The 15,170-nt window shown below is 36.8% G+C and overlaps 1 protein-coding gene across 1 annotated transcript; it reads right to left on the bottom strand.

Moving 5' to 3' along the window:
* Positions 1 to 1,680: 1,680 nt before the first annotated feature.
* LOC113688632 (caffeine synthase 1-like) lies at positions 1,681 to 3,940 on the bottom strand. The gene is made up of 4 exons (NM_001405427.1): positions 3,807 to 3,940; positions 3,242 to 3,658; positions 2,724 to 2,984; positions 1,681 to 2,271 (listed from the first exon to the last, which is right to left on the bottom strand). The coding sequence occupies exons 1-4, from the start codon at positions 3,879 to 3,881 to the stop codon at positions 1,870 to 1,872; spliced, it is 1,155 nt and encodes a 384-aa protein (NP_001392356.1). The 5' UTR covers positions 3,882 to 3,940; the 3' UTR covers positions 1,681 to 1,869.
* Between the last annotated feature and the right edge of the window lie 11,230 nt (positions 3,941 to 15,170).

Genomic DNA, 15,170 nt, shown 5'->3' with positions numbered 1-15,170 from the left:
CTTGAAAGATTATAATATGTTTGATTAGACGTTGTTGGACCTAAATCAGAAGCTGAGGTATGGGGATAAGGTGGTTACGTCTGCGGTGGAAAGTTCACTTTTCTGTCGATAGTAGGCAGAAGCAATGCAAGGAGGCCAACTGTGCTCTGTGGGGACGCACAATGAAGGATGTCCGGACACCACTGAGAAAGCCGGTTGTGCGTGGATGAAAAAATATAATATATTTTAAAATCATAATAAAAGTCCTCTTAAAAATTTATTCATCATCTATTGTCCAATACTTATATTTGATAAATTAAAATAATTAATTAAATATTCTATTATAATATAAACAACTATATGTCATTGAGTTGATTGAATAATATTTTTTTTTTGGCATTTCAACTAGTTGTCAATTAAGTTTCAATTGAAATAAAGATTTTATAATCATTGAAATTATTCAATAAAATTATCAATTTAAGATGAACATAAATATATGGGGATAAGATCATAAGGCTAGTATAGTTGAGATACGGAGACAAGACTACTAGTATTTGAGGTACCCTTGCGTATTTGTAGAAGCTCGGTGGGTAAAAATATATATATATATATATATATATATATATATATATATATATATATATGTGAGTGTGTGTGTGTGTGTGTATAATGCTTATTTATATATATATGTGTGTGTATATATAATGCTTATTTATGTTACCACTTGTTAAGTTTTTAAATGTTGTTCTTTTTAGTTTATGTCAACATAATGGTTATTATTTTTAGTTAAATTTATTAACCAAACAAAATGTACCACATTTCGAACATGTTGCACACGTTATAAAAAAAGACATACTTTCCAACATCATCTTGAATTTCAATTTTTTAATATGGTAAAATTATTTTGGTACTTAAATTTTCAAGTCCGTATCATCTCAACTCCACCGACGTTGGAATCCTCAACTTAAAGCTTTAAAAACTGAATGCTTTTCTTTCAATTTCTATGTCTCATGGTTTTCTCGTGGTTTCAATGAAAAATAAATAAATAACAAAGCTATATATGTTTCTAAATTGATATCACAAGAGAGAAAGAAAAAAAAAAGTAGTGCAAGGGAGAATTTATCAATTTATTAATTTGATTTTGACTTTTACTATTGACCATTCGTTTTAACAGAAGAACTAATGGTGACACTCTACCTAAATCATGAGGGGTTATATATAATTTTTTAAAGTATACAGAGTTATGTGGTAAATCACCAAGCTACAAGGGGTAAAAGGTAATTTATACAAACACCCTATTTTTTAGGTTGAGGATAGGGTAAAAAAATTTATACAAACACCCTATTTATACAAATACCCTATTACCTTAAGATCCAATAACTATTAATTGAATATAAAAAAATCTCATTTTTTTATGCATTTTGATTTTTTGAGTTTGTTAAATTTTGTATATTACTCAGTTAATAGTTATTGGATCTTAAGGAAACAAAAAAGAATTAAAACATGGTGTTTATGTAGGAGAAATAGCAAGATAATAAAAAATAAGACAGAGAATAACACAGGATGCGGGACAGAAGATCCGTTGTGCAGTCATACACATGATATCGGACAACTATTTGGTGCAGTTGTATTTTGTGCGGCTCTATCCTGTTGTTGTGCGTGTTCAAATATTTTGTGTACAAATATACATATAAAAATATTGTATTAAATATATGTCAAACATCTTATTCTTGTACGCCACTTTTATTACAAATACAAAATAATAATACAATATAATCATACACCAAATAATATAAAAAGTACAATACCCGATGGACCCCCAACCGCATTAAATCCTTTCCCCATATCTAAAAACAAACCACAACACAAAAACCAACTAAAAACAAACTTTTACATGTCTGCCTTCTCCGGCTTTTTGGCGAGAGAAATGATAACACTATCATAGAAGCCTTTGCCCGAGCGGAGAACCTTTGCTGCATTCTTCGCAATCCTGTGGGATAAGTCAGGTAAAATAGCTTCTCCAAAATGACTCGCGAGGATGGGTTCGTAAATTGATCTAACGACAGATGCCACATGCGCTGCTCTAGCATGTTCATCGCAGGATACAGGGGAATGGGATCTTCCTTGGTAATCATCATCAATAGAGAAGCCAGCATCATAAGGGGCATAAAAAGTCTCCAGGTATAAAATTTCAAAAGAACCTTCCTCCTCAACTATGCGCTTTACTTCTTCTGTTGAAGGTGCATAGATTGGAACATTGAAGCTATCCAATTTTTCTTCCTCCAGATGTCCCTGTATACATATGCCAATCATCAAGTCAATTCGAATTACTGGACGTACAAGACTTGGAAATCAGCCAATTTGCTAAAACGTCAACTCTAGGAAAAAAAAACAAACAGTTTTTTCCTTAATTTCAATATGAATATATTATTATTACTTGTGCTTCTAGTTCATATTATTATTTTTTCCAATACCATTTTGACCAAAATGTGGGGGAAAAAAAGATAGCTGACAAATTAAATCCCCCTATATTTCTAACTTGAAAGAATTATCTTAACTGTATTGGAGTTGTGTGACCTAACTTCCAATTAAAGGTTACTACCATCAAGGTTACAAAGAATAAAATTGCATCCATTTTGCAGCTAAGGTAGGAACCCTGAATAAGCTAGCTAGCTAGCTATCTAGTTTATTTCAGATGACAAGCAATGAGCATCTGATCATCAAATAGACAGAGAAATGATAACCTCAATAACCAAGTCGTTTATTGACATCTCAAGCAAGTCCATGGAATTCGGGTGGTCGAATTCATCTTCTTTACAAATGAAAGTAAGGAGCATTCGGCCACGTGAAATCAACTCTTCCGAATGAATCCTAAGAAATGTGGTAAAATCTTTCGTAAATTGATCCAAATATGCCTTCTTGATGGGCGGACCACTTGCTTTGGAAGAGTAAATGCACCCTTTGTTCGCACTGATCCCCAATTCAGTCACCAAACCGCTGGGAACCTGCACGTCTAGAGCTGGTAACTTATATAGTTGGATCATTTTGTTACTGTTGCATGTGGGAATATAAATCATGAGCCACGAATTAAATAAAATATGTTATTAGTTTCTTCAGAAATCTCTTTCTTGGATTCCTGTGGATATCTTGAGAATTATTAAAGAAATTTCCATGCATAGTTACCAATGTGTTGAATAAAAATCGTGAACTTATTTTTGCTGCAAGAAAAAGTAAAAAAGATAGAAGGGATTAACTCAAAGACCTGAGATAACCAATGCAAACAGTAACAAGAGTGTAAAAAATGCATGGACTCCTCGGGGAAGAGTCTGCTGTAGAAAGAGCCGGGCATTGCGCCTATCAGGCACGATCCTATTTTGCGTCCATTTTCTTTCTCAAGATTGCGGTAGAAGCTTGGCAGCAACTTGAAAACCGAATTGAAATCATTTTGGAAAAGATCATTCAGAAAAATCTGAATGGTGGGACGTTCTAATTCATTCTTCTTTTCCTGGCCAACTTTGTCAATACTTTGTACAATGTCCCGAACTGTTGAAAATGTGTTTGGTCCAGAAGCGCATCCCAAATCCCCAACTTTAAAGCACTTGTTGATGTTGGGCAAGTTGGCCCGCAACAATTCTTGTATGCATTGTTCAAGGACAGGTTTCACCCTGATGAGAAACAGCTGCAACACATACCACTCCAAAATACAAATGTTAAGGGGGAAAAAAGACATAGTAAGTTAGAGATCGACGTATCATAGCATGATTTACTACTACTCTGTGTGTGTGTGTGTGTGTGTGTTAAAGAGAGAGATAGAGAGACAGACAGACATTGTAGGATGAGTTCTTGGCGTAGCTTGTATCGCCTTCGCCTCCATTCATATGCAGGACTTCTTGGAGCTCCATTCATACGCAGGACTTGTGCATAAATCGAATTGGGACTGCTAAAGAAGGTATCTGTTAATGATTAATTGTGCGAAATTTCGGGCTTAAATAGCGAAAATTTCATAGATGCGTATGCTAGCTGCCTACCTACGTGCGTAGAAAGTCTATCAATTAGTCAGAAAGGAAGCGCACAGCCAATGGGAACAAGCCACTAATGATAAAAATCGGAGGTTAGAGATAATGAAGTCACTTTCGTTTGTTTTTTTAATTCCTACAACGAAAATAATGGATTTTTTAAAAAACTAAAGGCCGCCACAATTGACCAAACTCGTTTCATGATCCAATTTTGTATTCTTTCTTCTCGGCTGCCTTCCACACAGATTTTACTTATTTGCTGCTAAAACCTCCCTCCCTTCCTCTGATCTCAGAAAACTTGTGTTTGAATTACATTTTTCATGATTTTTTATGAAAAAATTATTGTAACGATTTAATATATGTGAGAAAAAAAGTAATAGAGAAATGTGATCACGAAAAATGATATTTTTTGACGAAAAATAACAATCCAAACAAGGTTAATTATTGATGATATAACCAGTGGTTTTGAGTTTTGGAAATTGTGTAATCGGATAAAAAATTGGTTTTGACTTATTTAGTGATATTTTTCCCTACAACCACCCCACCATGATGGGCTTCTTTTGAAGCTAATTCGACCTTTACAAACACGTGAGATATAGAATGTAGGACCACTTTGCCTTAAAAGTTAAAATGGAGGACCACTAATAGTCACTTGCCGAATACCCAAATAATAATACTAATAATTCATTCTTAACTCAACGACGTGTACAATCCAGGAGTGGACCACTTTGTCTTAAAACATGGGACCAGGAGCCTGAGGACATTGAAAGCGCAACATCGCTAAACAATAAGACAAATCCCTGCGTGTCGTGGGCCACAAACAATAATTCATGTGTAACACAGACCAATATGTCAGGCCTTAGAATCCATATTTGACTGAAATTGAGGATAATTCCTGAATTTGTGAAGATTTAGGGAAGAAGTGAGAGATTGGGGACGGAAGATGCACAGAAGAATAGAGAGAATTGAGGGAGAGAGAGTAACAAAAAGAGGAAAATTCTATTATATTTTTCTGATATTTTTTCCACCAATCAATGCTATACAAATAAGCTGAAGCAACCGACTAAGAAATCTGTTAACTAATTCTGTTGTATGCTAAAACGACGTCGCGCTACTCAACTTGGCCCTCCCACGACGTCGTCCTACTTATCACTAACTCTACTGACCAATAAGTGGAACGACAACGTTTGCTCATTGGGGCAAAATCCATTGGTCTAATTGGGAAAATCAATTGCTGAATTTGGGAATCAATTGCTGTGTTCTGACATAACCTCCCCCGTTTAACAGTCTTGTCCTCAAGACTGGAGCTGAGGAAATTGAGCCTGGATGAAGTCCTTATCTTCCCAGGAAGCTTCCTCCTCATTAAGCTGACTCCACTTGATCAAGTACTGAATCACGGGCTGCTCATTCCTCATGATCACCCTCCTCTTCAATATGGCTTCAGGCTGTAGGGGACATTGATCTTCCATATCAGGTTCAGGTAGTGTCGTAGCCACTGCCTGCAAAGGTCCTATCTTCTTTTTGAGTAGTGAAACATGAAAGACTGGGTGGATGCGTGCCCCTACTGGCAATTTGAGTCGATAGGCAACTGAACCAACCTTAGCTTCAATCTGAAATGGACCATAGAATCTGGCAGACAATTTAAGACATTTCCTGATGGCCACTGACTGCTGCTTGTAAGGTTGCAGTTTTAAGAAAACCCAGTCACCCACTGCAAAGGTCCTTTCTATGCGATTCTGATCAGCAAAGTACTTCATGCGCTGCTGTGCCTTTACAAGATGCTCCTTGACACTACTGGAGATTCTCAACCTCTCTTGGAGTAGTTGAGAAGCTGCTGGAATAATGGTATCAAGGTGAGGCCCCAAGGGTAACGGAGGAGGCCTGTAGCCATACAGTGCCTCGAAAGGTGTCAATTGCAGACTAGAATGATATGAAGAGTTGTACCACCATTCAGCCAGAGGGAGCCACTTGCTCCAGTTGTGAGGAAACTCCCCAGTCATGCATCTGAGGTAAGCTTCCAAACACTGGTTAAGTCTTTCACTCTGCCTATCCGTTTGAGGATGGTAAGCAGAGCTATACCTCAATTCTGTGCCTGCCAAACTGAAGAGTTCTTGCCAAAATGCACTCGTGAAGATCCTGTCTCTGTCTGACACAATGGACTCAGGGATTCCATGTAGCCTAAATATGTTGTCCAGGAATAGTAGAGCCACTTGTTTGGCTGTAAAGGGATGAGCCAAAGCAATGAAATGTCCCACTTTAGTAAATCTGTCAATGACAGCCATTACTGTATCATACCCTTGAGAATCTGGAAGGCTTTCGATGAAATCCATAGTAAGGTGAGTCCAGGCCGAATGAGGCACAAGTAGAGGTTGTAACAGGCCTGGGTAGGGAACATGCTCAGACTTAAACCTTTGACAGGTGTCACAGGCTTGAACGTACTTGATGACATCCTGTTTCATATTAGGCCAGTAGAATAGTGCCTTCAGCCTGTGCCAACACCCTCTTTGTCCAAAATGTCCTCCAATGGCAGAAGCATGGAGAGCTTGAATCAGTTTGCCCCTTAAGCCATTTGCAGCTCCCACATAAAGCCTACCATTGTACTTCAGCAATCCCTGATCCCACTCATACTGCGACTGGGCAGTAGGATCCAGGAGCAGTTGGGAGATGATACTCTGGCAATGAAGGTCAGCATCATAGCTCTGTTGCAATTCCTGTATCCATAAGGGTGTGACTGAAGTAATGGCCAGGCAGGATCCTTGCTGATGGATCTCCCCTTGACCCCTGTTGTACAGTCTGGATAGTGCATCAGCCACCTTGTTAGTTGACCCCTTCTTGTACTGTATCTCATAATCTAATCCCAGCAACTTAGCCAACCATTTGTGCTGCAGTGCAGTAGTAAGTTTCTGATCTAGCAAATACTTGAGGGACTGGTGGTCTGTCTTGATAACAAAGTGGTATCCCAGCAAGAGGTGCCTCCATTTGGTCACGGCCATCACTAGTGCTAACAATTCTTTTTCATAGGCTGATAATCCCAAGTTTCTAGTTGATAGAGCCTTGCTAAGGAAGGCTATAGGGTGACCCTCCTGCATCAATACTGCCCCAATTCCTCCACCACTGGCATCAGTCTCTATAGTGAAGGTCATCTGAAAATCTGGTAACTTGAGTACAGGGGCTTCACACATGATGTGTTTCAGTGAGTCAAAGGCTCTTTGTGCTTCCCCATTCCACCTAAAGTTGTCCTTCTTGAGCAGTTCTGTTAGTGGCCTGCAAATGATCCCATAGTGCCTAATGAACCTCCTGTAATATCCAGTCAGCCCCAAAAGCCCCATCAACTCCTTTACAGTCTGGGGAGTTGGCCAATTCATGACACTCTCTATTTTGGATTGGTCCATGGACACCTCTTGTTCAGTGATGGTATGGCCCAGATAATCCACCTTCTGCTGGGCAAAAGAGCATTTGGATCTCTTAGCAAATAGTTGGTGCCTTCCCAAGACACTTAATACTATTTTCAGATGTTCCAGATGCAGCTCAAGTGTAGCACTGTAAACCAAAATATCGTCAAAAAAAACCAGAACAAACTTCCTAAAGTATGGCTCGAATATCTGATTCATGAGAGATTGGAATGTAGCTGGGGCATTGGTCAGCCCAAATGGCATGACCAGAAACTCATAGTGGCCACAGTGAGTTTGAAAAGCAGTTTTATGGGTGTCCTTAGGCTTGACCCTGATCTGGTGATAGCCAGAAGTGAGGTCCAGTTTGGATTTGTACTTTGAGCCTGCCAACTCGTTGATCAGCTCATCTACATTTGGGATGGGATACCTGTCCTTAATTGTCATTTCATTCAAGCGCCTGTAGTCTACACAGAAGCGCCGTGTTCCTTCTTTTTTTTTTGACCAGCAGCACTGGAGAAGCAAAAGGATTGTTGCTGTGTATAATTATCCCATGCTGCAGCATTTCTCTCACTTGCTTCTCAATCTCACCTTTCTGAGAATGAGGATATCGATATGGTTTCATCTTGAAGGCCTGTGCTCCCTGCTTCAGTGGAATCTCATGATCTATCTCTCTGGGAGGAGGCAACTCAACAGGGGTCTAAAATACATCGTGAAAACTTCCAAGGACCTCTTGAACCTCAGCAGGCACTCCATATTCTTCTGACAGCTTGTCCTGTCCCATCCTTAGAGCCAAACACATCTTCTTCTTATATTCAATGAAATTCCTCGGGTCACTTCCTCTAATAAGGTCCAAATCACAGTCTTCAGCTTGTCCCCTTAGTTGTATCGTTTCGCCCTGATTATGCAGGGATATGGTTAGTTGATGGAAATCAACAGTAATGGGGCTATAGTGAGTCATCCAGTCCACTCCCAAAATCATGTCCCAACCACTTAAATCCATTACTTTGAGATCAAAACAGAATTGGTGCTGGTTAATTCCCCATGTGACCTTGGGGCAAATGGCTTTGCTAGTCACACATGCTCCATTCCCCACAATCACAGAAAACGGTTCCACTAGCCGATAAGGGATATCAAATGCAATCACCTTCTCACTGCTAATGTAGCTATCTGAGCTCCCTGTGTCAACAAGTATGAGCATCTCCTCCCCATCCCACTTTCCAACCAGTGTTATTGTCTTTCTTTTCATGGCATCTGATAATGCATGTAAGGACATCTCCATGACTTGTCCTGGATTCCCTGTGGACTCATCTTGCTCTCCTACTGCATCCTCAAACTCATTTTCCTCTTCTTCCTCAGTAACTAGAAGGTTCAGGTGGCCAGGTTTGCACTGATGAACTTCTATCCACGCTTAAAACAAAGGCCATTGTTCTTTCTGTATTGTAATTCCTCTGATGAGAGTTTCCTAGCTTCAGATCCTGCCATGGACACTGGTTTGCCTCTAAATGGGGTATTTCTAAAGGTACTGGTGAGAGGCACCCTATATTGAGAGCTGTGGATCTGGTGTGGAGATGAGTTCCTGGAAATTCCCAATCTATCCTCAAGGACAGCTTTACCCTCTCCTTGAAGGTCCTGGTTTGAAGTCTTAGTGCCTCTTCCTGCAGTGCAGCTAGTTCAAATGCTTCTGATAGGTTTGTAGGTTTCAACATTCTGATCATAGTTTTGATTTCATCCTTAAGTCCACTGATAAAACTGGATACAAAGTATTCCTCATATAGATGTGGATTTCTAATCATCATCATGGTTTTTAGCTCCTCAAACTTTTCCTGGTAATCTTCCACCTTGCCTGATTGCCTAAGTTTATCGAATTCCTCTACCACATCCCTGCCATTTCTATTATCAAACCTTCTATACAACCATTCCTCAAACATTTTCCAAGTCAGATCTGGTTTTTCCAGCTTAATCCCCTGGAACCAGTTATCTGCCCTACCTTCCAGATACATTTCTATCACTCCTACTTTTTGATCTTCAGGAATTTGGTAATTTAGACAGTACTTATTGCATTTCCTAATCCATTCTCTCGGATTCTCACCACTGAACATAGGTAAATCAATTCTGGGAGGGTTGGGTACCAGAATCTTACTTGTTTCTCTTTTCACAGTTCTACTGTTGTCTGTTCCCAGCTGTAGTCTCTGATTCAGTGGTGGAGTTGATAGTAGAGGTGCTTGATCCATTCTCTGCCTTTCCTCATCAGATGTAGCTCTTTCCTTGCCTATTACAGCTCTCATGAAGCCGCTAAGTTCCTGCTTCATCTCAGCTACCAGATTCTCCATCCTTCTACTGTTATCTTCCAATCTTGAGCGAAATTCCATCTGCATTTGCTGTTGTTGTGCTTGCGATGCCTGCAGACCTTCCATTACTTCTTGAAGTCTGATTTCCTGCTTCTTGATTTGTTCTTCCAAGGTTTTGAACCTGGTACTTTCTGCCATGGATCCTGACTCGTTCCAAGGATTTAGCCTGCTCTGATACCACTTGTCAGGCCTCAGAATCCATATTTGACTGAAATTGAGGATAATTCCTGAATTTGTGAAGATTTAGGGAAGAAGGGAGAGATTGGGGATGGAAGATGCACAGAAGAATAGAGAGAATTGAGGGAGAGAGAGAATTAGAGAGAGAGAGTAACAAAAAGAGGGAAATTCTGTTATATTTTTCTGATACCTTTTCCACCAATCAATGCTATACAAATAAGCTGAAGCAACCGACTAAGAAATCTGTTAACTAATTCTGTTGTATGCTAAAACGGCGTCGCGCTACTCAACTTGGCCCTCCCACGACGTCATCCTACTTATCACTAACTCTATTGACCAATAAGTGGAACGACAACGTTTGTTCATTGGGGCAAAATCCATTGGTCTAATTGGGAAAATCAATTTGAATTTGGGAATCAATTGCTATGTTCTGACACAATATGAATAGTCACCTGCATCATTCCCAGACCAATAATGATAAACGTTGCACCAAACCTAACCCAGCCTTGTCATACTAAATATATATATATATATCAGTATTTCTAGTTACTTCTTTTGGTTTTTCTTTTTTTTCATGAGAAATAAATTAGGATAATGCCACTGAAATTGTTTGATTTTTAATTAGATATGCGAACAATTTTTTTTTTATTTTTCTCCTCGAGTTGGATGACCTAAATTTGCACGGTGGGAAAAAATTAATTATTTGTTAATCATTGCAATAATAACTATGCAAGCAACATTAACAATGGAAAGAGGGAGCAGAAATTTCAATAATTCAATGATTATTATCTACTTCAAAAAATAAAAGTTCGATTAACTTGAGATCACAAGCTTGATTTTTGAGACACTGAGAAGACTATCATTGTGCACCACTATTTAGAACCAAGAAACGAGATAGCTAGTCTTAAAAGAGGATGTGTGTTTTTGTTTCGTGATGATAAAATAAACTCAAGTGGGCAAAGTGCAGCTTATCCCTAATAACATTGAAGATTAGTGCTAAATTGACCCTTTACTAATTTATTTCAATTTGGTTGCAAGGAGCCAAAAACACACTACTATAAAAATGTCCTTTTATGACATTCAAAAGCGTCATTATAGATCTATGTCATGACGTTTAGGCTATAATGACGCTCCACTGAAAGCGTCATCCATTCTAGCGTCACAATAGGTTTATGACAGTTTTAAGTGTCCCAATTTATCATTATTATGACATTATTAAATGTCATTATCTATGTCTGTTATGACACTTTCAAATGACAAGAAATGCTGGAGTACAATAATATATCACGACGTTTTTTGAGTATAAGTAGATAGAAATATTATGACACTTTTGAAGAGTAACTAGATCAGGCTTTTATGACATTTTCTACTTGTCAGTATAGCATCCAAATTAAAGTGTTCCAACTTCCTGTTGCATATCAGCTAACGTCAGAAACCACATTTCATCCTGCTGCACAAGCATTTTAGATCCTAAATTTTGAAGGATTGTAACATAGTTAGTACAATAATATAACAGAAGCAATACAATCATCCAAACTTGAGCAAAAGTACATCATTTAAACAATCCACACCAAAAGTGTCTACAAATTACATACTAATTTAGATGGTTTTAAATCAGTCGTGTACATATAAAGGACGCATGGGACAGCAACTCAACTACCAAGCAAGGAAGATGCCTTCAAAAAACTGCCACTTGATCCAATGTTGCTTTAATTTTCTTCAATACTCACCTACAAGTGTTGTAAACCAAACAAGACATATTACAATTCACACAGGTCTTGTTTTACAGTTTTAACATTAGAAAACAAATAATAACTACATTAGACAAATGGTAAAGGTATGACAAAAGAGTACCAGATTTATTGGCCAAACAATAGCCACTCCAATTGCATCTCTAATCTTTCGAAAATTATGGTATGGCCTCATCAACTCCTCATTACTCTTCACAGGCACATTCACATGAACTTCACACCAACATGACCCCAAAGGTGTGTCACCAACTTTAGCCGTAGGATCCAAACTTCTAACCTCTCCAACAGCCAAAATTCTGTTTGGATCAATCATGCTCCTTATTGTAACTTCATCCCTAACCTTGAAAATATCAATTTTATAAAGTTTGTGAAAATGATACACAAGAAAGCAACTCCTAAACAGAAATTCATTACATAATACTACAAACCAACCCAAAATTTCAGTGATTTACACTCATTAATTAGGTACTCTTTTGCATTCTAACTATCAGTCCGACTTCTATTTCAAACATAATTCTTCAAGGTGCATAGGTACATGAGATAATTATAAAATAATATTTATAATAAGACTAATCACATTAAGAAAAAAAAGATGAAATTTTAAACTTATGATAGTTACCTTTCGATTGGATACATCCAATGATAGTACACTGGACCAATTATTCTTGCCTCAGTTGCTAAATGAATGGTCAAATGAACCATTACAACAAATAAAGATGGTAGAACCACACGCTCCAACTGGCATAGCACAATAGTAATTTCACTTTTCATTTGAACAAGTTCTTTAGGACAAAATGTTTTAGAACACAAATCTCTAAAACAGTTGGACAACTTTATCAAGGGAAACCGCACCGATTTTGGAAGAAGTTTTATGTAGCATTATGGTAATAGTTGTTGAATTAAAATGTGATTGTCATGGCTCTTAAGTCTAGATAGTTTAAGAGATTTCAAGTGCACAGACTTTGAAATTGTGGCTGAATAACCATTAGGAACTTTAATTTTTTTTTTCAGAATTTTGCAGAATAATTCTTTCTCTTTCTTAAGTATGTTACTGCACTTTATTAGTCTCTTGATGACTCTCTATCTTCCTAACAAAACCCCAAAATCCAATTACAAGGAAGAACAAGTAAACCAAATTCCAAGAGCCATCAAATGAAGAATGAACAAAGCTGAAAATAAGATGCTTAAACTAGACTAATAAAGTTTCTTAAACTCTATTTGGTTTCTTATCACAATCCGAATCCGAATCCAAGAACTTGGTAACTACCAACAACTCAAGTATCACCCAATGTTGCCCTGTTTAGGAGCACATAATTTAAGCATCTTCAAGTTCAACCAGCAGCATTAAAACTGGTTAAACAACTATTCAAATGGGGCAGCTATATTTTGAAAGTTTCTTTCTGGCAAAACAGCAAACACATAGCAAATATTATTAGACTTCATGTTTTTTGCCAGAAAAATATAACACTAAATGCTTGAAATCAGTCCAAACTCATGAAAAACAGAATAACCCACTTAATATCAGAGTGTTAGCCTTACAAACCTAAATTTCTAACCTAATTTTGCAAGGAAAACTCAACAGAAAATTGAATCAAGAGATGGAAAAATTAGGCACAAAAAGCAAATAACTTTCAAAAATCAAATGCAGACTAACCATTTGTCTGCCACCACAATCTTGCCTTCCTCTATCTTCAAATGTCCTAATTATCACTAGGTTTGAATGCCCTAATTCTTCTTCGCAATCAAACCACGAATCCAAGAGTTACTTAGAGAGGTGAAAAACGGTGCGATGAGACAAGTTGCAAAAGCATGAGAATGGATATTGTGTATGATGATGCATGATTGGTTCTCTGGCTCAATTGGGATGATTGGTTATGTCCGGAGAGAAAAAATTGGGGGAGGAAAGAGTAGATCTTGAGGTCAGGTAAGTTCTGGAGAGGAGCTTACAAATTTTCCTGAAAAAAAAAAGCGCCTTAGTGGAGCGCCATTTTGTTTCAGCATTTTCTGATTTTTTTTTTTCAATTTGTTTCTAGCATTACGATGTCGTTACGGTGTCTTCTTTTCCTTTTTAATGACCATTCCTATTGCATGTCATATTAAGATTGTATTATGACATTTTGCTAAAAGTGTCATAATAGGTGTGTCACTAAAGACTATTTTTGTAGTAGTGACAGTTTCAATTTGTCACAAGTTGTCACAATTTCAACTGGAGTTAGAAATAAAATCGACCTTTAGTTCATAATATAATTATAAACTTTGACTGAATTTGGATGTTTTGGGAAGGAGGAAATGAGGGCGTTCTTGTGGATTTCAATTTTTACAATTGAATTATTTGCCTATGATATGATCACAAGTTTAACTTAAATGGAGTTGCGATAATAGAAGATTCTCGAAAGAAGACTTCGAAAGGTGGAAATTGAAAATGAGTAGAAATTGATGGGGAATTAACTAGTTATTTGGACACTTGAGTTTTACCTATTTTTGTATCCGATTGTTTTATAATTAGTTTTTCTTATAGTTTTTACATAAATTTGAATTATTTATTCTTATGGTTCTTCTCTTTTCTAACAATACGATAAATTTGTATAATTTTTTTTATCCATATGGACTAACTTAGTGTTTAAAAACTTTAACTATTAACTGATAGATTTATTAATATTGCTGGAAATTAAATATTTGTTGATGCATAAATAAATTGCTAAATTTTTTTGTACTTAATTAAGTAGGAATATGTAACTATGTCTATGGTTATTATAAAAATTGTAATCATCTAAAAAATATCCATACAGAAAAGGGTAGAATATCTATTGATTTTTTTATAAGTGTTATAATATCATTATATTATAATAAAAGTATCTAACGAAGTTTTTAAAAATTGGTATGATAGTTAAGTATAATTATTACATTAATTTTATAAAATTAATATGGATGAACTTGTAAGATCATCATTAATTTTTTATTTAAATTATTCATGCTTGCACGAATTCATAATAAATTTTAAAAAAATAAACCATGCCAAGGCACAGGCAAAATAATGCTAGTTCAGATTAATGTTGTACATGTATAGAGTCACAAATCGGTTTGGTGCACTAGCAAACAGAAGGGAACATCCTTATACTATATAAGATTGAGTTTTGGTCAAAGAAAAAGTTGAATTTCAACCGTATAGATGGAGGCTTTCTAGGAATGTGAAATGTTGTATATTAGTTTAAAAACTTTAGGTACAAGTTAAAAAAGCATGTATTTGGGTATATTTACTGAAATAACCCCATTTTAATACATTTAAAGTTGTCATTGATGAGCCATCTGGGTATTGATGGAATGTGTAATTAGTGTGCAACTATTTTTGCATTTTGTACAACCCATATATGCTTGTATGTTGGTGTAATTACCAGAATATCCCTTAACTACCAATAATTCCTCTTTTCAGCCGCAGATAACCGTTTGAGATGTTGCTTTGTCTGAAATATTTGAATGGCAATTGGATTTAGGAAATGAACCAACGAT

The sequence above is a fragment of the Coffea arabica genome, chromosome 1c (genome assembly GCF_036785885.1).
Source record: "Coffea arabica cultivar ET-39 chromosome 1c, Coffea Arabica ET-39 HiFi, whole genome shotgun sequence".
Taxonomy (NCBI): Eukaryota; Viridiplantae; Streptophyta; class Magnoliopsida; order Gentianales; family Rubiaceae; genus Coffea; species Coffea arabica.
Note: the sequence above shows the minus strand (reverse complement) of the source record. Positions and strands in the feature narration are given on the sequence as shown.